General features: G+C 46.4%; 1 protein-coding gene across 2 annotated transcripts in view; it reads right to left on the bottom strand.

Annotated features, from left to right (window-relative positions):
• Positions 1–920: 920 nt before the first annotated feature.
• BRINP1 (BMP/retinoic acid inducible neural specific 1) overlaps positions 921–27,478 on the bottom strand; it is a 172,545-nt gene continuing 145,987 nt past the window's right edge. For both annotated transcript variants that reach the window (XM_045196858.2, XM_024562278.3), the window contains exons 7-8: positions 25,728–25,950; positions 921–2,225 (exon numbers count right to left, since the gene is read on the bottom strand). In XM_045196858.2, coding sequence (XP_045052793.1) covers positions 1,085–2,225; positions 25,728–25,950 — 1,364 coding nt within the window. In that variant the 3' untranslated portion in view covers positions 921–1,084. The remainder of the gene's footprint in view (positions 2,226–25,727; positions 25,951–27,478) is intronic.

The following is a 27,478-nucleotide window of genomic DNA, read 5'->3' as shown; positions in this document are numbered from 1 at the left end:
ATGCCAAAGAAACGGCAGTGTTATTTTATGTATGTGTGTGTGCTCTGAGTTAATCAAAAAATAATAATTTTTTTTACATACTTCCTCAGGGAAGTCAGTTTGGCAGACCAATGCACTATTTAAACCTACCCTATTTTATTTTGGTTATTGATTTTTATTAAAATTAAACTTTAATATATGGAGCATTTCTAGGAAATCTGACATCATTTCTTTTTGGAGAAAGGAGTTTCTTGATTAAAAGAAAACAAAAACTATCAAAACAACCTGAGGCTGAAATATACTGTGTCCCTTGGCAGTTTGCTTGGAGGAGAAAACCTGAACGCAGCAGCATGATTTTTTTTGGGGGGGGGGGTACCCAGGGACTCGGATGCCCGCTCAGGCAGTAGCTGTGGGTAGCCAGGGGCATGCCTTTCTCTCTGAGTGTATTTCCCAAACGAAATCGAGGAGTTCAACCATTAATGTCTATGGTTGCTATTGTTTTTAACCCAGCATGATTGTGCCTCTCTCCCCAATCCCATCTGTTGTCCAGCTTCTAGGAGCTTCAGTTCATTCAGCATGCAGGGAGAGATAGCCCCATCATTGCGTCCCCACCCTTGCATGGAAAATGAGTCAAAAGAACCACAAAGAATTAAGCATAACGAGGGGAGAAATCGTAACCGAAGAAATATCTTCTTTATCTATGTCCATTTCCTCCCACAAGGAAAAATGGCAGTGTCGGTTGTACATTACATCTCTTTCTCTCTTTAGTGTTTCATCGCAGCACCTGCACAGCAGAGACCTTCCCAGTTCGTTGCATATGCTCTCCCCTCCGCCCCCTCCACACAGAACCTGAGGCCTAAGAAGCAACTCCCTCCAAGCTCCTCGAAAGGCTGAGACCCTTCTCCATGACATAGGATAGACATAACAAACATGCCCCACGGTTTTATACAGTTGCTAGAACATTTTTAGTTTCCAACAAATGAAGATTTTCCTCCTTCTCTTTGAATATTAATTACATTTTACAAATTTTTTTATTTATTTTGATTTGTTTCGTCCTGGTACGTTTGTACAACAAAAGGGAAAGTCTGTGGCCAGGAGTCCCAGGTTAACAGAGCTTGGCTGTCATCTGGTCCGACTGTTTGAGGATCTCCGTGTTGTAGAGGTCCAAGGCGTGGTTCACCCGGATGATCTCGCTGTTGGTCAGTTTCAGGCGGTGCTTCAGCATACAGGAGAACAGGTCCAGCTGCGGCTTCCCCGGGGCCACCGGCGGGGCCAGGCGGTTAATTCGGTCCCGAATATCCAACAAGAGGAGCATCACGGACGAAGAGGAGTAGAACTGGCCTCCCTGCGTGTAGGACTGGTTGACCTGCTGCACCGCGCTGCGGAGGAGGTCGGCGTTGAACCGCAGGCTGTAGCCGAACACCTGCACGTCCGAGATCTTGATGTAGAACTGCCTCTTGTTGGGGTCGGACAGGTCCACGGGGCCCTGGCCGGTCTCATTCCGCAGGACGGTGGTTAGCCGAGTCCGACTGCGCAGGTAGATGTGGACCGTCTCGAAAAACGTTTTCCACCGATTGCCCAGCAAGAGAGTCCAGTTGTAGCACTGGCTGTTTTGGAGACGGATCTTCTCCCAGCGTGGGTAGCCAAATTCCCCAAAGGGCATGTTCCAGCCCTCCGAGTGGCTCCCGCTGAACGGGTTGACGTAGACAAAGAACATGGGGTCCAGGCTGCTGTTTCGCATCTGGCAGATGCGCATGGACATGCCGATCACCATGTGGATGAAGTCCATGCGGTTCTTGTTGCTTTTGAGAGTGAGGGACATGCGCTTGCGCCACCGGGGGTCAAAGAAGGTGTCGAGGCGGATTTCGTTGCTGACGAAGGTGGTGTGGACGTAGAGGCGCGAGTCCATCTTCTGCAGCAGGTACTTCAGCTCTAGGTCCTGGAAGTCCAGGTCGGTCTCGAAGCTGATGAACTGCTCGCTCCGCTCCGAGTCCACATTCTGGGGTTCGCAGCGGCCTCGGTACAGCTTGTAGCCCTTGTTGCAGGAGCCGCACAGCGAGATGTTAGCCAGGCTGCACATGGCACAGCTGTTGTTCCCGCCTATGATGCAGGGGATGGGGCGCTGGCAAAGCGTCGTGCTCCCGTGGCACACGCAGCTCCGCTGGCTCTCCAGGAAGCTCCCCCAAAACCCGTTCTCGTTGCAGTAGAGAAGCGACTGGACCCTTGCCAGCCACTGCTGAATTGTCCTAGGGGACAGAGGGAAAACAGAGAATGTTAACCACCATAGGCAGGCAGTGTGTGATGGTCATCCACCTGATAAGGTGCATGGAGCCACCCGGAGAACAAAAGGACTGGGAACAACAGTTTTAACAGGAAGCGTTCTGAAGGTAAATGATGAGAACGACATTGTCAGTCCTCCTAACGCCACAGACCAGCTATATGACACTGCACTTTGCCCTGGTAAGTTCCATGTACTCAGCTGGAAAGTGAGGGGGTTGGAGGGCATGTTCTTGGGGGTCCTTCTAACTCTATGATTCCTTTATACAATTAGCCCCAGATAAGGCTGATTTGGGAAATGAAAGTGTCTAAATTCAGACACCCATGGCTGGATGACAACAGATTGTAATGTTAAAAAGAAAAATCAGCAACAGAAAGTAACTTTAACCTGCACCAGATGTTTCAACCCTGCTCACAGATTCTCACATGAGGTTACATAACATGCAACCTCCACACAAACAAATTACATTTTATAATTTTATCTCTCTCTAGAGATGGCGTAGTGCTTCCATATCGATGATCTTCCGTGATCCTGAGAGTGGCTTTTCAAAACGTGTGAGAAAGATGTCATTACCCCCATTTCTCCAGACCTCCCAACTCTCAATTCAGTGGAATTTCCATTACAACCTGTATCTCTAGGCCTTCCCCACCACTGCCCCTCAACAATTTTATAAGCGACAGCCAAGCCTGTCCCCAGATTCCAGCCACTGAAACATTCCAGGTAAGAGATACTCCAGCAGAGAAGAAGCAACCAAAGAGTAGGTGAAAATATGGAAGGCAGTCAGCTTAGCGGCCTCCCTCTTTCCTCATTTCTGTACAAGTCACTTCCAGGCTGTCTTCCATACTACGAACAGTCCCCTACACGCGTCTCGCACTTCTTTACCCTGCATGGGGCGCATTCACTCCCATTTTCTCACCTGTACCTCACAACAACACACTGAAAATAGCTTGGGACTTGAGGTCAGTCAGAGAGTGCTTACAATCCTGGCTCCCTGCACATGGGGGCTGAGGTAATGCCGGGCACTTTTCCTCACCTTCCTAATCATCCCTACCACACGGGGCTGCTGTAAGCATTACATGAATTTTTATGCAAAAGCTTACCCCCTAACTTGGAAAGTGTTAAGAGCTCGATAAAAGTTAGCTCTTGTTATTCCTGCAAAGGGTCTGTCAGCTCCATTTTATAGACAAGGCAATAGAAGAAGCTCAGAGGTGAAATGATGGACTAAAAGTCACACAGTGAGTGAGCAGAAAAGCCTCCTGGCTCCTAGCTATGGCTTTCTTTGTTTTTAATTAAACGTCAAGCACATGTCAGGAAAGCCCTTCTTCGGGCTGTCATGGACTGTGGTGATGTGGATGGTGATGATGGTGGTGGTGGTTCGTGTTCCAGCTTCAGGCAGCTGGAAGCAGAAGCCCATTTGCATTGTACTGCCTGTGGTAGGAAGTGTTAACAATCATCTATTGGATCATGTCAAAGGTCAAGCCACAATGGCCACTCCCAGGAACCATGGGGTCAGCAGCAGAGCCCGATGTCAAAAAACATGTGTGCTGGCGCCAGTGGAACCGAGTTCAAAGCTCAGTTCTGTAACTGGGGACTAGTCACTTCATGTGTTTAAGCCTCAGTATCCATATCTAAAGTGAGAATAATAAAGCCCATCTTATGCAGTGGGTGAGAGGATTGGGTGAGATAATATATTTAAAGCCCAGAGCCTGGCATAGAGCAATTATTGAAAAGGTAATAATAATAAGTACTCTTATGCCAGGGAATAAGCTATTCCTTTGAAGGTATTGAGACACTCTCAGGGATTTCACTATCTCTCTGGAGTTTGAGGAAAGCCATTTTGTCATAGGGGACATTTGAAAATGGATACTGTTGAAACGGCCTCCCAGGATGCTTTGCTTTGAATGAGTTGCTTATCAGCTGAGAGAAAATGGAGGAATAATTAGTGTGTTCCTTTGAAATTGCTCTGCCTTTTAAATCCACAGAACCTTCCAGCCCCCGGGCAGTAAAACCTCCCTCACAAGGTTCCAAACATTGTATTGAAACACCTCGTTTTCTTGTCAGTTTCCCCTCCAGGCTCTAAGGCTTGAGAGGGAGGATCCCTTCTTCCCTGAGCATCTACCCGAAAGACTGACTCCATATTAGTGTTTGTTGAATGAATGAACGAAAAAAAATTAATGTTTTTTCTTCTTATTTTTCATTAAGAAAATCCAACATCTCTTCTCCCTTCGGGACTGCAGTATTAGTTTCCCACACTGTCCACCCACACAGCTCAGTGCCCCCAGTCTCTGCTGTGTGAGACCGATCCTACCACAGCCTGGAGAACAGCAGCAGCCCAGCCTTCGGGAAACGCAGCTGGAATGGTAATGAGCTATGCGGATCCCATCTCCCAGACCAGAACATTGACTGAACGTTGGCTATGAGTCATCTGATAGTTTTGTGAGCTGCAGGGACCCGTCACACGTCTCTGATTGCACGGTTCCATCTGACAAGAGCGTAATTTCAAAATGCCTCTTTCAAATGGCCCACACTTGCCCCTGTCACTCCCTCTCCAAGTGACAGGACAGTACCCCATTTAGAGCTCCTCTGTTCCCATCTGCAAGGCATTCTATAACCCCGCAGAGCGCCCCCTTTCTCGTGTCTCATCATTGGGGTCCTTTGTCAGGGCCGCAGCCCCCACTCCTTGAATCAATGCTTCATTGTGGCTGAACTCTCAGTATCCTTGGTGGGGGAAATAAAAAGATGAAAGTTCCTGGTCATGCTGCAGCAAGCAAAGGGGCTAGTGGCACATTAGGATTCCAGCCCTGTCGAGCAGGAGGGACTGGGGACAGAGGCCCTCTGAGGCGCGTTAGTGAGCTGAATGGCACCTGCATCTCCTGACCTCAGAATAATCATGAGGTTGTGGGCTGTATCAATGAAGGCATTAATGATACAGCAAGAGGACTTAGAACGAGGCGGAGTGCAGGGAGGGGGCCAAGGAGGGAGGCCCTGGGAAGGGGAAGGAGGAAAGAGAAGGGAGAGAGGTGGAGTGTGGGGGAGGGTAATAAGAGAGGAGAAAAAGACGGTGTTGGAGCTGGTGGGGGAAAAGTAGGAGGCTGAGCTAGATGAGCAGATGAGGCAACACAGGAGGCACCTGGAGAGGGAGAAGGCGATGCAATGAAATTAGAGGGGGCAGGAGAGAAACAGAGAAGTGCAGCCACACCTTCCATTGTGGTAACTCACAGATTCAGGGATCGTGGGCACTGGAGGGGAAGCAGTGTTACTATTGAGTCCTTATCCCCAAGGTTAGTGACCTTTCCATTGCTTTTTAATAATTTTGAGAAGAGTAAAACCAGAAATACAAACTCATTCCAGTTTTTTGTGTATTTGTTCTTAATAAGCAACTTCCAACAACGAGGAATCCAGCTGAATCAGATCAATCTCCTATACCCTCTCCATCTCCAGCCTGGGCTCTAGGTAGTAATTATTGATACTCAGAAACCCCACGATGCTCAACAGAAGGCAGCACCCTAAACTGACCAAGCAATCAGTGGCTACATGAATTGAGTATTCACTGTACACCGGGCATGGAGCTGGAGGCTCCCTGAGCATAACCAACCATCTGCATTACAGATGAAGACAGCGAGGCCTGCAGGGGTGAGAGAACTTGACTCAGATCACTAAGTTCCTCCACATTCTGATACCAGGGTCTCTAACTCCAGACTGGGTGCACTTGCTTCAATGTACTGTAATGTAAAATTATGACAATGAAGCCAGCAAGAAGAAAGAGTAAGCAGGGCACAATAAAGAGAAATAAATTAAAATAATGGAAAAATACGGAAAGTGTGACCATGTGAAGGGCCTATTATCACATTCCTCGCTTCCTCTGGACCTGCCAGGATCCCTCTCCTCCATTCACAGATAATTGGAGCTCACAACAAGTACAAAGGGAGAGGCTGGGGACTGGGGGTAGTAGGGAATGCTATCTATAAATACAATCTCCCAGGCTAGCGGGTGACAGCCTGTCTCAACCCTGGCAACAGAGGAGTGGCTTAATAGCTCTGCCAGAGGGAGAGGTCTCACCAAGGACTGACACAGCCCCACTACAAGTCAGTCAGTTTGAGGCAGTGAGGACCAAGTTTTTAAATGCTTTTCTCTGTCCCTGGGGATCCAAAGCATCTTCTGTTTGCAGCCAAAGCCAAACCCCAATACATCTAAATCAGCATCTTTCTGTTGGATGGGATTTCAGTTCATTCTGATGGGGGACTGAGGGGAGGGCAAAAAGAGGAAGGAAGGGAGGGTAGGAAGAGGCACTTTGATTTCTAAAGCCAATTGGTCAGCATCCACAGAGGCTTACACGAATCAGCCTGAACTACAGGAGCGGAAGCCCTAGAAATGTTCAGCCCATCTCCCTCCTATTTAGACCTGAACACTGAGATCTGATGCTTTGGGGGAGGATCTGTGTTTCCTGAGTGCTTTCTACATCATGGCAGTTATCCCTTTATGTTCCCATCAAGCCCATAAGATGGGACTCCCTGGTGACGATTTCCATTTTACTGACGTGGCTTTGAGGGTCAGAGAGAGACTGTGCCTTTGCCATGATCACACAGCATGATACAGTCCACCAGAGCTCAGCATTTCTGGATCCAAATGCAGTGCTCCCTCAGTTGGCCTGCCATAGTTTCCCTGTGCTCTAAAACCCAGACTGGAGCAGAAGCTAGGCTCCAGGCCCTGGAGACGCCTCTGCTGCTCGCCCGCAGGCCCTGTCTTTGCCTCCACCAGGATTTTCTGGCAACATGACAGGTCTCCCAGTGACACAGCATGGCGTCGCTCGTCATTTGAGGATGGTGGCTATGCCACCCAGGGCTTCCCATCAGTGCTTTCAAAGGCACACATCTCCCTTTCAGAGCCACCTGGGTAGCGAGCCCAGGCTGGTATTCCTAATGCAAGCAAACTCCCTGCTGATTTTAATTGGAGGTTTTGCCTCAGAGAGGAGTGCAATGTGGGCCAGTGGCATTTTAGGGAAGATCATACAAATTGGGTGCCAAGGAGTTGTGGGGGTGGAAGACCTAGACTAAAGTAGAAAACTATAATCCATAATTCCCATTCGCCTACCAGGAGTGTTTATTTTAAAGTGGAGAGGAAATGAAAAAAAAAATACTGGAGTTCTGAATTATTCTGTTATTTATGTCCTGTGCTTCACTCTTGGCATTTTTTGACATTGTAATGGGCGTCTGAGTGATTCCGTGAGACTCCACAGAATGCATTCTCTGTAGACCTTAGACTAGATGGGGAAGACAAACAGTTGTTTTTAGGATTCTGATGATACACTGATTTTTGGGTGTGCTGTGTGTGACTCTGTGTGTATGCATGTGTGCACGTGTGTGTTAAGGAAATGGTGCTGATAAGAGATGAATACATAGATGGTACCAGAATGCTTGGGGCTCAACTGAAAGCAGCCTTGGTTTGTGGATGTGTTAGTATGAATAATAACTGGACATCGGACCCACTCTGTGTTCATCATTTTTCCCAGACAAATATTTAGCTTGTTAATCATTCCTTTCTTGAGAGTCTATCATTTCCTTAATAACCTGCATACCCTTCTTCTTCTCAGTTCTTCATATGATGTCAGAGCCTCACTGAATGGCTCATAGCAATAAGGAAGGAGAGACCAAAAGGAGAATTCTGTGGTCCCCGCCACAACAAAGATGCTCCCTAGTTTGGTTTTGTGGAGGCAACGGGTCTTGTCTGGAGGGGACAGAGGCAAAGGGTCGAGGGAGGAATGGGGAGAGGAGCAAGTAAAAATCCACTAGGGGACTCTTTCAAATCAAGTTGTCAGGAACTTAATTGGGGAGGATTGTGAAATAACTTTTGCAATTACACAGTTCTGAGCCTGCAAGAAGGTGACAGACAACATCAGCTACATATTCAAATTCGGCACTTTGCTTTGGGGCATGGATGTGCTGGAGACAAGCAAAGGGAGGAGCCAGGAGCTTCTTTGGGGCAGGCAGCAAGGCTAAGAGAGGTGGGGGGCTGCAAGAGTGGTTTGCTCTTCCTGGCCAGTGCTCAGGCAGGAGGGTAAGAGACTCAGACCAAAAAGCTGGGAAGTAAGAAGGGGCTAACACTGAAGCAGGATAAAGGTCTTCTAGATCAGTAACCTGGGCAGTGAGGTGGGGTGAGCACAGGTGCAGGAGTCAGGTAAGGACATGGCTGGGCTCTGCTCTACCACCATTTGGCCTTGAATATGCGACCATGCTATTTGACCTTGGATTAGTCACTTTACCTCTTTGATCCTCAGTTTTCTTATCTGTCAAATGGGGAAAGTAAGGCCTACCTCCCACTTTGTCCTCAGAACCAGAATTGAATGTGCAAAGGCTGTTGGGAGGTTTGCTGCAAAAGGAGGTTATGACTGACCATTAACCCTTATTGTTACTGAGGGCAAAGAATACTGTGTTTTATAAATGTTCCCGGTAGAAAACATTCCTGTCCCTTACGAGAAAGGCCAGTTCATTATAGCTTAATATCCTCGTCTCACTGGTCACTTGCCCTCCACAGCGTATAACGAATGCTATCACCGTGATGCTTGAAGAAAGAGCTAGAGACGTCGGTTTGGGAGTCAGAAAAATTGCGTATTGAATCATCGCTCTGCTACTCATTACTAACCTTGAGCTAATTGCTTGTCCTTTTGAAGCTTCAGTTTTCTCAACTACAGAACAGAATAATAACACAGTACTTGCAGGGTTGTTTGGAGGACCAGATACAATAATGGATAAAAAGCTTCCAACATATAGTGGGGTGGGAGCACAGTGTCTCTCATGCAAATCAGCTATTGTGTTCCTCCTGAGCTCACATAGAAAATGGCTCCTTTGAAACAGGTAATTATAGATTTTAAAAAATCCAGGGAAATAGTTCAATGAATGTTACCGGGTCAGTTGACTATTGATATTAAAATAGCAACAACAAAACCTCTTTTTGACCCTTAATCTCTTCTGTACCCCCATATCATTAACAGATGGATTACAGAGCTAAATGTGGAAAGTAAATAATAACAACAGTACCAACATCAGAAAAACAGTTTTTAGAAGAAAACATAGGGGAGCATCATTATGAAATGGGAGGAGGCATAGATTTCTTAACATGGCTCACCGTAAAGGAAAAAAAAGATTAATAGGTATATATGCAGATTAAAACATATCCATCAAAGATACCATTCCAAGAGTGAAAAGACAACCCTTAATTAGAGAGTGTATTTGCGATACCTCTAGCCAATCAAAGACTGTATGTATCTATAATACATAAATACTCCTGCACTGATTGGGTGCTAGGGCTGGTCAAAGGCATTTTATGCTGCCTAAGCTTTGCCACTCCTTTCTGGGTCTCTTTAAACCACAGTAGATGCAATTATCACAGTTTATATTTATCTTGAGAAAGTTCTCACTGAATTATTTAATACTGTAATTTGTCCCAGGAAAAAACCCTACAAATCAGTGAGAAAAAGTCAGATAACCAAAAGGGAAAATAGGCAAATGATATGAACAGGCGCTGCATAAAAGAGGATACTCAAAAGGCCAATAAGCACATGAAACTCCACTTCATTAGTCATCAGGACAATGCCAATTAAAACTGCAGTGTGATACTGTTACAGTAGGATGGCTAAAGTCAAATAAAAATAAAAACAGAAAAGATGGGAAACACTGAGTATTGGCAAGGATGCTACTGGCAGGAAAGTACATTGATTCAGCAAATTTCCAGGAAAACTGGAAGTATCCGCTAAAGAACCTTGGAAGCTGAACTATGAACACTCTATGCCCCAGCAACTCCAATCCTAATACGTACCCAGCAAAAGTGCATAGAGGGGGGTCACCCAAGACACGTGTAAGATGACATAACCCCAAACTGGAGGCTATGCAAGTGACCGTCAGCAGCACAACAGACTTCTACAAACAAAACGGAAAATTCTTGGCAATATATGAGCCTGAACTACACAAAACCACATAGAGGAACCTCCCAGAAAAATGAAAAGGGGAAAGAAGCCAGACACAGAAGAGCCCCCACTGTACAAAAAGAGGCCAACCTGAGCGGCACTGGAGTAGCGACGAGAGGGGCTCCCTGGGACCGAAGAAGCTTCCTTGCGCCCAGAACGGGAGACACGGGGTGTCCGCCCTGCTGACGGCGCCCGACTTTTTGAAAACCCAGGTGCTGCTGGTTACACATGTGAATTCATTTCGTGCCAATTTATGTTGCTGTCCACTTACAATGTTTTCACTTTCTATATATCTGCAACTCTGCCATGAGTCACTTACTTCAAAAGTCATCCTTTAAGACAAGCAGAATAATACTTGTAAGGTAGCGATAGTTTACATTTTTATATCACTTTTAAAGATCCCAGAGCTCTCTCTCCTGTGTGGTTCTCTAATTTTGATCCTCACAACTTTGCTGTGTCATGGGGTGGGTGGCGTGGGTAAAATGAATCTCACTTGAGCCATGTGAAAAACGAGGCTCAGAGAGCAGCGTGACTTACTGAAGGTCACCAGTGCCGCGCCACATCACTAGGACTGTAACTCACCCATGTGTGAGATGGCTGGCCGGGTAGGTGGCAGACAGTGGTGGGAGGGCTGGGAGATGGCTCTGAAGGAGAACATGAGGGAGCTATCCACAGAAAATGTAAGAACCCAGATCTATTTCTGATTCAATACTCTGTGACTCCAGATTCCATTCCAAACAGGAAGCCACCTTTCAGCCCCAGAGAAGGAAAAAAAAAAAAAACCCTAAAAACAACAAAAAGGGTCTGGAGATGCTTTTATTCTCTTGCTACATTAGCAGAGTGAGTCAACTGCCCTAACTACAAGTGCAGAATGACAACCAGGGATGGGAACGGAGATAGGACTAGGGTTACGTTGCACAAACCCCGTACATCACTCACGGCGAAGCTCAGCTGCTGGCATCTCCCTGCCCCTCACCCAGGGTATACACCCTTGGGTGGCTGCAGGGTTCAGCCTCACTGACTGCCTTCTTTTTACCCCCCTAAATAGAAAACAAATGCCAAAGATATTCTTAGATGAAAGCTTCCTTGCCCCATGGTTGGGAGAGTATAGGTAAGCTTCTGTGACTGACAGCCAGCTTCCCCCGATAGCCTGGGGCTACTTGTGGGCTTGTACCTCTTCTTAAATAGGACGATGTAATACACTTAAAATAGGTCTTTGTCACCTCCCTTCCCATCCCCCCTGCAAAAAATCAGTATGTCAGGGACTATCAAAGTAAGCAATTTATTCCAGGGGAAACTGTGGGTTTAGGATGGCAATTTCCAGAATACTGGAGCTGAATGATGCTCAGACAAAGCCTGGTCCATGGGGAAAAGCCCAGAGAGGTTTGTGTGCTTGCTTGAGGTCATATAAGTAGTTCCTGGAAGCGCAGAACCAGAATATTCCTCTTGGGGAAGGCTGCACATGTATAGTCATCATGTCCCTGGCCTCTCTGAAAGGGCTGGCAGCATTTTCCTGGGCGGCTGTGCATCGGGGTGAAGGAACTATTCACACTCTCCAAGGACCACTGGACACTGGCTGTGAGCTGATACTGGCCGTGAGCTGATACTGGCTCCAGGAGCCACAAAATGCGACGGTGCCCCACCGGTCAGAACAGGTGTTCAGGGAGGCCAGCTGATCAGTGGAGTTTTAGCTCAGGTCCTTCTCACACTGGGTCTAATGGTTGTCTCCTTTAGTTACGTCCCTGGTTCCAGAATGCACACTTGGAATTATTCTGTAACTGGAAAACTTAGCAACTGGCAGAATCATCTTCCTTCCCACTTCCGGTATCCACACTATACATATACCCGCCAAATAATAAAATAACATTATGGAACACTCTCTCCCATTAACCAGCTTCCAAGAAAAGAAAACAACACAGCGTGCACTCGGGTTGCTGCTGGTGGCAAGGGGCATAAACCTTAAGTCAAACCCACTAAACAACCATCATGGTTGACAACGGTTCTACAGGCCAATTTTATATTACAAAATGCTTCCTCACAAGGTCTCTGAAGAGTGAAGTCCCCTCTGTAGTACAGTGTATTACGATGGAAAGAGAAACAAGTGAAAACTCCCCCTACGTACGGCAGGTAGGCACGGACCCTTTGACACTCCTTCCTTACACTGTGTGTGTGTGTGGGGGGGGGTGGGTCTTTCTTCCCTCCCCTTGAATCTGGGCAGATTCTACCACTGCTTTGACCAACACAAAAAGGCACACATGATTCACTCAGCTTAGGGACTCTGGTCTCAAGAGACTAGCAACTTCCACCTCCTGTCTTTTGGAAAACTCCCTCTTGGAGCTCTGAGTCCACTTGTAAGTGGACCACATGCTGAAGTGGCCACTTGGAAAGACCCCTGAGAGGGGGAACCGACTAACTGAGCCCAGCCTCTGCCACCTGTGCAAAGGCACATGTGAGTGAAGCTTTTTTAGAACCTCCAGCCCAGCCCAGCTGCCTGCTAAATATCAATGAGCGCCTTCAATCCACTCCATGTGGAACAGAACTGCCCAGCCAATCCTGGCACGAATTCCTCACCTACAGATCATGAGCATAATATAATGATTGCTACCTGAAACCTCCAAGTTTGCGTCAATTTGTTATTCAGCATTAGATGTTCAAACAACTATATACCATGAGCCCCAAAGAAAACTCAGGTTATCTCTCCCGCATTCCACTACAACCAAGCCATGTGACTGTGCTACGCAGAATTCCATAAATGCCTCCTCCTTCCCCAAGATTCCAGGACCTGTGAATATGATATCCCTTCCAGCATTGTGTCCCCTTACATGGCACCTAAAGATGGGGAGATTGTCTCAGTGGGCCTTGTCTAACCAGATGTGTCCCATGACAAGCAGAGATTTTTTTCTCTGGCTTTGCAGGAAAAGAACTCTGAGAGATCAAGCATGAAGGACTCCCTGCACCTTTGTGCCTTTGAAAATGAAGGGCTACGTGCCTGGGACTGCAGAACGGTGTCCAGGAGCCCACCCCCAACAAGGAAAAAGTGACCTCAGTTCTATAACCACAAAGAAGTGAATTCTGACAACAACCTGAATGAGCGTGGAGTGGATTCTTCCCCAGAACGTCAACATTTTGATTCCCGCCTGTGAGGCTGAAGCAGGAGGCCCAGCTACCCCATGCTCAGACTCCTGACCCATGGGAACTGTGAGATAATAAGGGTGTGTTTCTTTAAGCCTCTAAATTCGTGGTGATTTGTTACACAGCAATACAAAACTAATATAGTTACTCTGGCCAAACCACTTCCCCACTCTCTTTCATTATACACTTTAATGAAATGACAGGAATAGATTAGATAATATTTTAGGTTCCCTGACAGAAATGGCATTTTATAGTTTTGTAATTTAACCCTCCTAAGCCTCGGATTCCTAAGGTAAAGCAGAGATGCAGGACCTGCCGGGTGCCCGTTTAATCTTATCTGCTCAATTTCCACCTTTCTGTGAAAGAGACACCCTTTGTCTTGCCCACCACCCCTTGCATAATGCCTGGAACTTAGCAGCTGATCACTGAATATTTGTTGAATGAAGCAATGAATGGATGAATGAATAAAAGTTCCGTATAAACATTTCTGTAAATATTCTCTGAAAAGAACAAAGGGCGGTGCCCATGTAGGACAGCAGCAGAAGGCCAGTCATCAATTTCTGTGACCTTAGTCTTCTCTCCTGTAAATGGGGACACCAACCCTTGCTCTAGCTCCCTTGCTGGTAATTACAAGGATCAGGTATGCTCATTGGTGTGAAAGCCCTTTGCAAACTTTAAAATAAGCTGTGCATGAGGTATTTGTCTTAGCCATAGTTTACCGTTTCAAGTCAGGACTGTCCCTGAGCCAAATATGGGGTAAATCAATTCCCTGATTACACCAGAAACTGCGTAGCTTCCTGCTGTCACTATGGCTGATGCTGGTGAGCAGCCACCCCACCCCTCAGCAGGGGTGGTACCTGCTGGGGCACAAAGCCACTAGCAGCTGCTTAAGACCAGCTGAAGAATGGGCATCCCCCGTGAGAGGAAGGGAACTCACAACCTAGTTACTATACCAATCATCTGGGTCACGGCCTCTTCATCTGGTGTAAGTTGCTCTTTTCCAAGGCAGTGAACCGGGGAACATGATCTCTTGAAAAAACTTCAAAAAGAAGGGTTCTATGGCCAAATTAGTTTTAAAAATATGCATATTTGACTCCTTTTTCCATTGCTTTTTTAATCCAACACTTCCTAAATGTATTCAATCACAGATATCACCTCCTTTCCCACATCTCCCTCACACTATCCTACAGGATTCACTTGGGGGAACTCATTTTCACTTGGTTTCTTCCACGTGCATGGAAAGTGAGGTGAGACCATATTTATGGCAGTGAGGGGACTCCTCTAACCCTGGATCAGTGTGGTCCCCAGACCAGCAATGTTATGTCATCTGGGGCCAGGACCCATCCCAGATCTACGGAATCAGAAGCCCTGGGGTGGGGCCCAGCAATCTGTGTTCAAAAAGCCTTCCAGGGGATGTGGTGCCCACTCCAGTGTGAGAACCACGCTAGAGCCCACAGACCTGTGGTAGAGCTCATGTCGGCACAGGGGGGAAACCCTGGATCCAGAGGAAGAGGCGTACTGGCCGCCAGAGAACGTTTACTAAATGCATCCCTTCTACTTTTCTCCCAATGGCTACTCGACACCTAAAGGATCATATACAAACTCCACAACTGGCTGTTCAGTCCCTCCCTAGTTCATCGCCACATACTGGATTAATCTTCATTCAATAACACGTAAGGGCAATTACATTAAGAGCTAATATGCTGACCACATATGCTAAGAACTCTATACGTTTCCTAAGTGGTCCTCACAGTAACTCTGTGGAGAAAGTTCTGTTATCACCTTCATTTTACAGGGCCTAAAGACAACGAGAACACACACAGCTCGCCAGGACTTAACAGCAGATTGTCTGACTCCAAAGGCCAGGCACTCAATCTTGATTTATATTCTCTCTCTGATATCCGATTTCCCATTTCTGGATGAAATAATCTCACATTCAAATTTTCACAAGTATCTGTCGTTTTCTTACATGGAAAACCATTCTCCCCACCCCAAAATTCAAAGCATTATTGTCCCTCAACTTCTATCTCAAATGCATCCTAACTTCAGTTCAGCAGATGCTGTGTCCTTAGGTGCTAGGCACTCACCCTGTCACTTGGGGAGGGAGGGTACCCTGGTGAGTCAGAGAAAAAGGAGTCCCTGTCATCATAGAATTTTTGGTCAAGCAGGGAAAGTCTGGGATTACATAGACAATGGCAAATGTGCCAAGTATTAGAAAAGTGCCCGGCAGGATGCAGGGAAGATATAGTGAGGACACAGCAAACTGGTCCAGTGAACTGGACACGCATCCTTAAGAAATGGGGGTTCAGTATGAAATTTCTAAGATGAAAAGAGGAATCCATGCAAAGAGGGAAAGGAATTCTCCAGTCTTCCCAGCAGGAATGTATTTCTCTCTTTTTACCACCTTTGTTGCTATTCAAATTCTGTATGTATAAAATGGAAAGCGTAATAGAATCTGTCTTATAGGGATGTTAAAAGGATTAAATGAGTGCATATATGTGAGCATTGAAAACTATGTACGGTACATAATAGATGGTCAATCTGTGTTAACTATTATTACAACTCTTTTTTCTTACTATATGACCTTGAGCAAGTTGCTCCAGTAATAGCGGCAAATTACTAGTAATAAGAGCTTCTGTCTCAGGGCAAGCTCATAACTGGCCTCCATATAGGTGACTTGATGCACACCTGACGCCCTCCCTTCCGTGAGGTGAAGGTAGGGAGTGAGGATCACAGCGCATCTGATACTCAGGGCTGGTGGGTTGTGGTCCCACACAGCCCGCATGCTTCTGTTTCCTCCAGGGGTCAAGCACACTTACCGAGAGTCACTTTTGTGTGTTCCCAAACCTGTTTGCCACTCGTATTTGCTATTATTTTATCATGGAATTAAAAGCAAATCAATTGATGAAATAATGAACTTCTTCTGTGGAAACTAACTTGAATTTTACGAAAAAATTCTACAAAGACCAGTTACTGAAACAATTCCTATCCATTTAAATAAAGGGGGAGTGTCCAAGAAAGTTGGGAAGGGTTTATAAAATTCTACAAACTTTTAGATTATTTCTTAAGCATCTTTGGATTACTGCTCCACTTTGAATAAGCTAAAACTGGAAATATTATGTAATTATGGTCAGGAGTATGCAAGGAAGCCAGTAAAATGTCAAATAGAATATACCCACACCCTACATAAAGAATTTGGCCCTATTTGGAAAGGCTGGCCCAGTAATATATATTTATATATTTTAAGTTAAAGTAAAATGTATTTATGTCTGTGCAGCATATATATATTTTAGGATTTCCTAATTTAACAAATTTTTTCAATTAACTGACAAATTATTGGTCTCTATCTGATAAGGAGCCTTGTGCTTTGAGGTCTGACTATATGCTCATAGCAGCTTATATATTCTTTTACTGATTTTCTATTATTAGTACCAATTAGAAGCTGAAGCTCAGACACCTTAATACTGTGCCAAGGTTACAATGTTAGTAATGGCAGCCACTCACCCTGGCCTGTCAGACTTCAGGATCTGAAGTCTAAGTATCTTAACGTCCACTGCCCTCTGCTATATTATTAGATTTTGTTGGGCACCTGCTCGATCTTCTCTAATGGAAACATACATTTCTTGGAAGCAGAAAGTGTCTTCATCGAATACCTAGGGTCTACTATTGCTGTGCTCTTGATTGTATTAACATTGTATCTGTTCATTTCTTTACAGCTTATGAGGAGTTTTCACATACATCGGATAATTGACTGGGTCACGAAACTCCACAGGGCGGCCACTCCTATTATCCCGATCATACAGATGAGGAAACAGAGGGCTCAGACAGGTTTAGAGATTTTGGGAGGTCATGCATCTAATAAGTGGCAGAGCAGGATCCGTCAATCTGATAAACTAAACCTGACTTCAGTTCAATAAAACAGAAGAAGTCACATCTGTCTGCCCCCCTGCAGGTGTCTATGGAGATGAAATCCAGAAGCAAGTACGTATAGGGTTCAGAGAGAAGAATCGGAACCAGCGTGGATATTGAGGGTCATCATAAGAGAGATAATGATTATCTTGGTAGGCAGAAACTTTCCACAGACACCAATTAAGCACTGCACGGAACAGGAAATATGTTAAAAGCTGACATGGGTTCAGAAGGTATGGCCCCAGGATTGGGGCTTGACGTGGGTGCCGCCAAGAGATTTTCATCTCAACAATGCATAATTACATTGTGGTTGGCTAAGGCCTGGACTGGACTGCTGGGTCAAGGCCATGTGAATATGGGAAGTAAAAATAAACCAAAGACCAAGAGTCATTGGAAAATGCCAATAATTAGACTGCCTGCCTTCAAGTTAAGGTTCCATGAGTCTGCTTTCCCTCACAATTCTATAACCTCTACTAAAACTAGGTAATGGGATGTAGGGAAGAAATATCAAATCACAGTGACATTAAGCACCTGCTTGGTGCTAGGAATTTTTCTTCATTTCATTGAATTTAATGGACTCCAAGAAGTATCTATTTTTAATAGATTCCAAGAAGTATCTAGTTTTGCTCTGTTTTTTTTTTTTTTTCTTTCCTTCCCCAGGAGGATACAATACTTTCAGGATTTAAATCCAGGTCAGGTGAAAGCAATCTCCTCTTGCAGCTCCCTTGTTACCACGGCCTGGACCATCATCACAGTCCAAGGGCCCAACTTTTAGCCACGGTCTGTTCACAAATTCCCTGAGTGACCTTGAGCAAATCACTTAACTCCCTTTGGCCTCAGTTTCTCCATTTGTGAATGAGGAAGATGATAGAAATATGTACTATACAGGTGGAAAATGTGTAGATCATTTACCCGGCCATGGGACATAACTTTAAAAGATGATGTCAAGGTGCCTTGGGGACACCCCCCCGAAGTATAAAATAATGGATCTGTCCACGCATTGAACAAAGTGACTTGAACAGCTCCCGTGTGCTAGGACATGATGCTGATGAGTGGTGGAGAACGTGGTTACAGACGCACGCCTGGAGCTGATGATCTCACAGAGAGGCAGGCGTTAATAAATAGACAGATGAGGGAATAATGGTAAACTGAGATCTGGGCTTCATTTGGGAGGTCAGAACGCCAGGAAAGCGTGTAACCCGGCCTTTTGGCGCAAGGATTGCAGCCTTGAGTGCTGAGGTCTGAAAGACACACAGAAGCTACCACGACGAAGGAACGAGGAAGGCTCATTCGGGGCAGGGGAACAGCCGTGTAAAGCCTGTGGAGTGGGAGGGAGCCAAGAACACCCAGTGAACTGAAAGGAGGCATACAGAGGATGTATTATAAAACTGTACAATTGAAACTTACTTAATCTTATCAACCAATATCACCCCAACACATTTAATTAAAAAAAGAAAAAAGGAGATAAGTCACAGTACAGCTGAGAGAGCCAAGGAAAGGTGGGAAGGCCAGTGTGAGTGGTAGGCAGGGCCAGATCATGGCAGCCGTGAAGGTCATCTTAAGTTTCTGCTCCTCCTCCTCAGAGTGGTGATCAGTCACCAAAAGGTTTTAAGCAGCTAGTGACGAGATAGAATTTGATTCTTAGGTAATAATTCTGATTGCTTCCCGCAACATAGATTGGAAAGTGATTACATTCAGAGAGATTTAGGTAAAAGGCCATTGTATTTTCGGGGAAGAAAGATCTTAGTTTGAACTCTAGGCTACTAGTCATTAAAATGGACTAATTAGTATCACCTGAAAGCAATACCGCCCAAAGATCCAATTACTGACCTTCTACAAATATTTGGGAGTTGAACTGTTACTCATTCTCTGTGACATCCCTCCCAGAGCTGGGAAGGACCTCAGAGAAACTGAGCCCAGTGATTTCCAAATGGTTTTAGAAAAAAGAAACAAAGTGTCGCCTTATTTTTCCCAAAGGAGCTTTAATTCAGAATTTCATAAAGAAAATGGATAAAAGGTGGCACGCAGGGTGAGGGGTAACTAGCTGTCCAGTACCTACTCTGCAGTGCAGCCCTGCAAGGCGTGGGTGTTGTGCCCAGGGTTCTCTAGAGCCCCTGCCCCAGGCCAGAGCCAGGGCCAGAACTCAGGCCTCCTGCTTCAAACCAGTGTCCTCTTCAGCACGCTGTGACACTAGAAACTGAGATTTGAGGACAAAGGCCCTATTGCTTGTATCTCTCGCTCTCTTTTTTTTATTGAGAGACAGAGAGAAAAGAAGAGATGGAGAGAGAGAGGGAGAGAAACATAGATGTGAGAGAGAAACATCGTTCCATCTTGCACGCACCCCTAACCTGGGACCGAACCCACCACCCAGGCATGTGCCCTGACCAGGATTCGAATCTGCAACCTTTCAGTTTATAGGACGACGCTCCAACCAACTGAGCAACGCTGGCCAGAGCCTTGTTGCTTGTGCCTTTTAAAAGCATCTGGCACAGGGCTGGGAGACCAGGTGGTCAGTAATATTTGTGGAATCGCATAGTCAGCTAATTCAGCCCCTACTTGGCCATGCTGATTTAGGACTCTTTTGTTCTCAGACTTTCTCCCTTCCTTCCGACCTTATTTTCCCCTCTTTCTTTCCTTCTTCACTTCTTTCTTCCCTCCTCTGCAGTAAGAGGTGATTTCCACCATAACACAGTGTATTCTAGGCAGATCATCCATCACCTTGGACCATCTTACCTCAGGCAGGCAGAAGAGCACAGAGGTTACCGGAAAGGAATCCTGCCTCTTATTTGCTGTATAATCTGCAGCAAGCCACCTAACGTCTCTGTGCCTTAATTTCCCCATTCATAAAATGGGGTGTGTTAGTGCTACCTGATTAAATGAGGTGAAAGCACGTCCAGTACCAGGCCAGCAGCACCTGGCGCGTGGCAAATGCCCCAGAGGCATTGACTGCTAAATAGTGCCTTGGGCCTAAGCTCAGCTTCATTCTCTTCCTAACAAATTTGGTTTCGAGTTCACCCTACTTGCATAACCCCCTTTCCTAGAGTACTCAGAGTTTACAAAGTGCTTCCAGACCCAGACCCCCTGAGGCAGGAAGAAGAAATTATGATGCCCATTTGCAGATGGGCAGAAAGTCCCAAGTGTCAATAACAGTAGTGACCAAAGTCAAACTCTACCTCCCAATCTTTCCCCCTTTTTAACTGCACAATGTAAGGATCTCCTGGAAGCAAACCAATCCTCAGAAACCTTCCTTCTGGGTTCCGGCCTTCCCTTGACCTGCCCAATCACAGTGCCTTGACACTAAGGCCAGCTCCTGCATAGGCTGAAGGAAATCAACCACGGTATCCCTGGGATCCCCCCCAGTGACCTTACACATTATGGGCACCCAATAAATTTTTGGTTAGATGTGGCCCTCCTCACCCCCCCGCCATTGGCAAGTGTGGTCTGGCAATATTTTACATCCCAACAAGCACTAAACCTTGGGGTAGATGAGTCTTACTTGTTTTGGTGCTTCCTGAGCCCAACGCAGAGTAAGCTCACAGGAAACACCTGCTGTGTTGACCTGCGCTGAACCTGACCTCTCCTGTCTAACTACAGGAGATGTGCCTGATGTCTGCCTGGATGTCTGCCTGGGCTTCAAAACGGATTCAGGGCTCCACAGCTGGGGCCACTTCCTGAATTTCAGCACACTGCATGAAAGACTGTAAACTCCAATCCTGGTCCCCCACCCCATGACCTTGATGAGCTAACCCTGCCTTTGGCATCAGCTTGCACTCGACCCAGGGAGCCCAACCAAGCACAGCTGCCTCTCCCCGCCGCCGCACACTGCTGAAAACCTGCACAGGGCTCTTGACCGCCAAGCCCACCAACGGAGACAGCAAGACAATTGCCCTCCTGCCACTTACCTGCCCTGTGACTTTGGACACGGAAATTACATATCTGACCCATTAGTTCTCTCATCTATGAAACAAATTCAGTAGCATCAACTTCACAGAGATAGTGTAAGGATTAGACGAAAAAATATATGCTATCATCACCAACACTCAAAGTCATTGAGCATTATGGTAGGCTAAACAATTTATAGGCAAAATAGCGATGCCTGGTAAAAATAACAATAAGAAAAGTAGCTAACATGTATTGAGTGTTTTCCACCTGCTGGGTAGAAAACCTGTTCTAAGTATTTCATGTGGCTTACAGGACTTAATCTCCAAAGCAGATTTATGAGGTTGGTACTATTATTAGTCCCATTTTACATATGAGAACACTGAGGCCTGAAGATGGTAGTAAGTCCCCCAGGGCTCCGGTACAAGCAGGTGACACTGCTGGTTACACTAGCTCCTCAATAAGCAATCGTTATTATTTTGTTTGTTATTATTATCATTAATCTTACTTGCCCTATATATGGGATAGTTGCCTCTAGCTCTAGTTATACTCAATTTATCCCGGTAAATCATGCAGATGCGGTAAATCATCTCCAAAGAAGACTCCTATTGCCCCCAGTGACCCGCACCTCCCAGTATTCACACCTTTGAATCCGGGCTGGGCGTTTAGCCAAAAGAACACAGTTCGGGTGATGCACTCTGACTTCCAAAGCTGAGTTGTGAGAAGTCTTACAGCTTCCTTTCGGTCTCAGAGAACTGTTTCGCACAAGCTGATAAGCAGAACATCATCTGCCTTCCATCCCAATATACAGATGCCAGCATGCCTTGAAACAAAGGTCTCATTAACTATACTTGACTTTTCACTATAGTTTATACCTAAACACCTCTTTCGAGTAGTAATAAAATAATATATTTTATTTTATTTTTATTTTTTCAGTCACCATTTATACACCCTGTGGGTAGAGGTGGAAAAGGTTATAGGGTGATAAATGGTGAATGAAAAAATAAAATAAAATAATAATATTTATTGATCTTGGGCTCTCTGTGCCTCAGTTCCCTTATCTGTAAAGTAAGAATAGTAAAACAGTAGGAATACCCAGGTTCAAGGTTGCAGTAAGGAGGAAGTTAGTTCATTGATATGCAGTGCATAGAACAGTGCCTAACATTTAGAATACATATACTATCTCTCTCTTTTTCCCTCTCTGTCCAACCCCCACCCTCTTAGTATCCCTTCCACTTTCTCTTAATGGAGGCAGGCATTTACTAGGCTTTTTAAAATTTAAAACCTTAATTCTCACACTTAACCTGAAGGCAAGCGTTATCATGTCACGCTGCAGATGCGGCCAGGGACTTCCATAGAGCCTGTCGGCTGAGAAATGACGGAGCCAGGATTCGGACCCCGTCCGCGTGTGGCTATAGCTCTTTCCCTCTCCCACCCGGCCTCCACCATGCCACCTGTCTGCCACTCAAGTGAAAATCCCCGTGAGACGCGTGGTAGTGACAGCACCTGCTTGGTGGACTCGTCCCCCACAGATCTGGCACAGAGGCAAATAGCAGCCTAGCAATCAGTTCATGTGCAAACTCCAGCTGGCTCAGCTCAGGCGGCCCAAGATCCCCCGGGTTAGCACCTCTGTCTGACACTGCCCCGAGGCAAGGAGGTATCCTGCCTGCTGGTGTGAGAAACGCTCATTAAAGCCTTCAATTCAGATGTCAGGAAGCAGCCCCCAACCAGCAAGGAGGTGCAGCCTCGGACAGACCAGCACAGGCCAAGTTTCTGGGCCCCATCTCCCCAGTACCCAGCATCCAATGCCCCTTAAATGAATGTAATTCCAGGTGGAATTCCAGATATCCTCTCCGGGTGAGTGGAGGAGGGATGCCATGATTCAGGCAAGTTTCCTCACCTAAGAAGAAGGCAAGCTGAGAGATCCTTCTCTGAAGGTCCGGGTGGTGGCAGGACACCTCAACTGTCTACACCTGACAGCTTGCACAGGAAGTTGGACTCTGTGCTCAGAAAAGTGAAGGGACTTGCTCGGGGTCACAGAGCTTGCCAACGGTAGGGCATGATCTCAAATTCAGCCCCCTGATTTTTTCTAGCGTTCCTTCCATTACCCAAAGCTGTCCCTCCTTCCTCCCTCCTCATGCCTGGAGCTCCTCTCCAGGAGCTCCCAAGCCTTCCCTAGACCTGCACGCCCTCGGTGCTCTGTGCTCTGTGCCCGGGCCTTCTTCTCACTTTTCATTGATTTCTTCCCAGTGTCTCTGGGACTTTGGGCCCTTCACTTCATACTCTAAAGTGACAGGCAGCAACACTGAAGGCATGTCTGTCTCACGCCTGGTAACGGTTACCTTTTCCACCTGATGTGCATTCAGTATGGTCAGTCCCAAGGATGCACGGTTTCTTTACCTAAAGATCCTATCAACAGCCGGATGGTGTTTATACTGCATCTCCCCACAATTCATATGTTCAAGTCCTCACCCCCGTGCCTCAGAATGTGACTCTGTTCAGAGACGGGGTCTCCAAAGACGTCGAAGAAGTTAAACAAGGTCACTGAAGGAAGCCCTAGTCCAACAGGATGAGTCCTTAGAAGAAGAGGTGATTAAGACACAGACACATACAGATGGACAGCCATGTGAACTCGGGGAGAGGACACCCATCTACATGCCAAAGAGAGGCCTCAGGAGAAGCCAGCCCCGCTGACACCTCCATCTCAGACTTCCAGCCTCTGGAGCCGTAAGGAAATCAGTATGTTCTTTAAACCACTCAGTATGTGGTACCTTGCTACGTCAGCCCTAGCAAGCCCTGCCTGATTGCCCACAGAACTCCTCACTCCTCCTGTAAAACACATCTTTGGCAGCACTGTTTCCTGAGGTCATTTCTGAGTCTCTCCGAGTGCCTGCTGCAGGTCCTGGGCCAGGCACCAGGAGTCTACTTCAGACATTCACTTAGGGTGGCTGCCTGTCATCTGTTGCAGATGACAAGGAAGCCATTTTAAGACAGAACCTCTTCTTAGTCCCTGGTTCTGCGGCATGGCAGCAAGTGAGCAACTGCCAGAGAAATTCTTTCTGATTCACCAAATAATTATCACACACTCTGTGCAAAACAATGGGCTCAGAGTTGAAAGGAGTGAAGAAAACAGGAATGAGCACAGACAAGTGTAGAAGAAAGAGGTTTTATAATGGGGAAAGACAGGAAAAGTATGCTGAGTCAGGGCTTTTAGATTCATGGGATTTTAAAATAAGGAGCCTCTGTATTGGCTGGTACAATCTGGGAAGACTTCATGAAAGAGGCAGCATTTGCTCTGAGTTTAGAAAAATGAAAGTAAAATGGGCCATAGAGCATGGGGATTAAGAACACAGTGTTTAGATTCACAAAGTCGGGGTATCTTGTCTCTTCCTCTTATGTTAGGGTTTCCAAACCTCAGCGCCATTGACTTCTAACCTTGCTGCAGGGGCCACCCATGCAATAGCACCTCCACCCCTGATAAGACAATGAGAAATGTCCTCAGACAGCTCTCAGTGGGAAAAGAACACCTCCCATTGAGAACCACTGACTTTGACACTGTAGTTTTGGACCAATCATTTCACTTGCCTGAGCGTCAGTTTTATGGTCTCCGTGCAGGGGTAATACTCCTGTACACTGATAAGTGACTGACATAAAATCTGCTCAGGGAATGTGACTTAGCCTCAGTCGTTTTAAGAGCAGATCTATTTTCAAAAGACATTGAACGTGGAACCTCCAAATATGAGGTGAATGAGAGCACAGCTGCGTCGGCTGAAGCAGGGCAGAGAGTAACCGAGCCCGTGTTCTTGCTCTGCTGCGGTGCCCGCATGGAAGCCCTCGAGCCACCGCCACAGAAAACCCAGATGCAGCTAGCTCCCAAACGCCACGGGAGATGGAACCTGGAAGACCTGGATGTGAATCCCCGCTCCTTCCCCGTGGGCCCTGAGAGAGGAGATACGCCCTAAATGCTGTCTGGCTTGTCTACCCTGTATTCCCCACTCATCAGCACACCTGCACCAAGGGCAAGGCTGGGACGAGGGTGAGACAAGTGAGGCATCTGAGCATTTAAGGAGGTGCTCACTCTCAGGTGAGGACCCTGCACTCACAGGACCCAGAGAGGGCGTGCTCCCTTAAATTTTCCATGGCAGGTACCTTACTTGCTGCACTCTACTCCTGCCCTGATTGACTGATTAATTAGGTAAGCCAGTTTCTTTACCCTTAAGATGGTGATCCTAACACCTGCTTTCCCAAGTAGTTTTAAATTGAAAGAGAAAATGCATTTTAAGCAACCAGAATAATTTCCTATAGTAGTCAGGGCTCTTATTAGTTCCCTCTCTCAGTCAGATGGATCAGGCAGAACACAGAGACTGAAAGTTTAGTCAAGAAACAGCGAGAAATTCATTGTTTCAGTGCAGCTAGAGCCAGCAGGGGAGAAGCCAGAGACCGTCCAAACAACTGTCGGTCTGGACAACGCAAGGCCTCTCTCGACACCTCCAAATGTATCACCTGCATTGCATTTCCCCCTGCAGCAAGCAAATGCAAGCTAGCACCAGGTCCGAGCCTGCAGAGGCAGTAGAGGGAGCCAGCGCTTACCTCTCCCTAGGTAGCTGGTGGTTGGGATTGTGGCGGCAGCGGACGCTGAGGCCGAAGAGCTTGCGGGCGGTGCGTTGGATCTTCTGCCTCTGGGCCTCCATGGAACTCTGCAGGAGCTTGTAGCGGTTCTGCAGGTCCCAGTCGTTGCCCCAGTGCTGATGGATGCTCCCAATGGTCAGGAAGTGGTTGCTGGGGAGACGCTTCATAAACGATTTAAACTCATCTAGCGGAGACAAAGGCCAGGAGAGAAGGGCTGAGCATGACAGCCCCAGCTGAGGTGGCCCACCAACCAACAAAGCAGGCTGCAAATAAACTAACTTGCTGAAGGCCCATGAACATGGCACTGGCCTGCTCCACTCCTGGAGGGGAGTGCAGGGGCCACTGTGCTTTCCATGAAGGGTCTTTGACTTGCCTGCTGTAGGAGTGAACCTGCATCCTGTGCAAGACAGGGCTTCCCAAACTTCTGACCTCTGAATGCCACCTGGACCACAATGTTCACCTATCACTTGGATGTATATTTTCTCAGCATCAATTAAACCCAATTTTTACACAGTTCTATGGTACACAGAAAACCATGATCTCATGCCTTCAGTAGAATGGGAACTGTAAAAGTAAGTAGGATGGAAACAATGTTAATAAATTCTGGCCAGATACTATTACCTACTACCTGTAGCTGCTCTCACTTTGAGTTACAGAAGGAGCGAGGGATAGATAGGTGTTAAGGACATATTTGCACCAACTGAAACATTCTCTTTGATGGACCCTTCAGGTCTGACAGAGACTGAAATGGAGCAACACTCCCCCTGTGTGACCCCGTCTTGTGGGAAGTTGTATGTTCATGCCGTCTTATGTCATGTCCCATTTTGGAAAATTCCAGCTTACGAGATGGGGACAAACTCCTGAGTCTCCTGGGGGAAGGTCTCTGCTTCTGCGGTGCTCAGTTTCTGAGCGTCAGCATATGCTACGACTTGACACAGACTTAGAAATTATCTGGGTCAGCTCTCTCGTTCTGCTTATAGGGAAACCGAAACGCAAAGTGAGAAATGACTTTCTGAAGGTAGGACAACCCATGAGTGCCAAGAGGCAGGACTGAAACCGGAGCTGCTGTTTTCCAATCGAATTCTCACTGGTCTACCTCGGCCACGTCCCCCTTCCACTAGTGGGGAAATTAAAAGAATTACGAGGTTAATCATTTCGTAGGTGAAAAGGTAAAGTGATTAGATTATGCATATAATAAAATGCACATGTACATGTATCTTGAGCCCGATATTTTCACTTTATGTTCTAAAACCTACAAGGAAATTTCAGGTGCATTAGGCATTCATTTCATTTTAAAAAATGCTTACAAAGTTCTCAATAAGCCCCAGCTTCAGTCTTAAACACCTAACACATAAAAACACATATAAGTGATTTTATAGCAAACCTATGAGGTGGGCACTTTTACTGCCCCCTTTTCTAGAAACTAGGGCACAGTGAAGTGGGTGAACTTGCCAAGGTCACACAGCCAGTGAGGATAGAACTCTAGACTGGCTCTGAATCAGATGCTCTTACTTACTTAGCATGTTGCGTTTACTCTCAACACAAAAAAGAAGATCAGTGTATTGGGAGAAAAAAGGAATAAAAGGTGCTGAAAACATACATACAGGAAAACTGGCTGTGACTCCTTGAGAATTCAGGCACCTCATTACTGACAGTCAGACAGGCATATGCCTGCAGACTGCGTCTCCCCCACCCAACTGCTGGGCGGCCAT

The sequence above is a fragment of the Desmodus rotundus genome, chromosome 1 (genome assembly GCF_022682495.2).
Source record: "Desmodus rotundus isolate HL8 chromosome 1, HLdesRot8A.1, whole genome shotgun sequence".
In the NCBI taxonomy this organism is placed as follows: Eukaryota; Metazoa; Chordata; class Mammalia; order Chiroptera; family Phyllostomidae; genus Desmodus; species Desmodus rotundus.
This window is presented reverse-complemented; position numbering and strand designations above follow the sequence as displayed.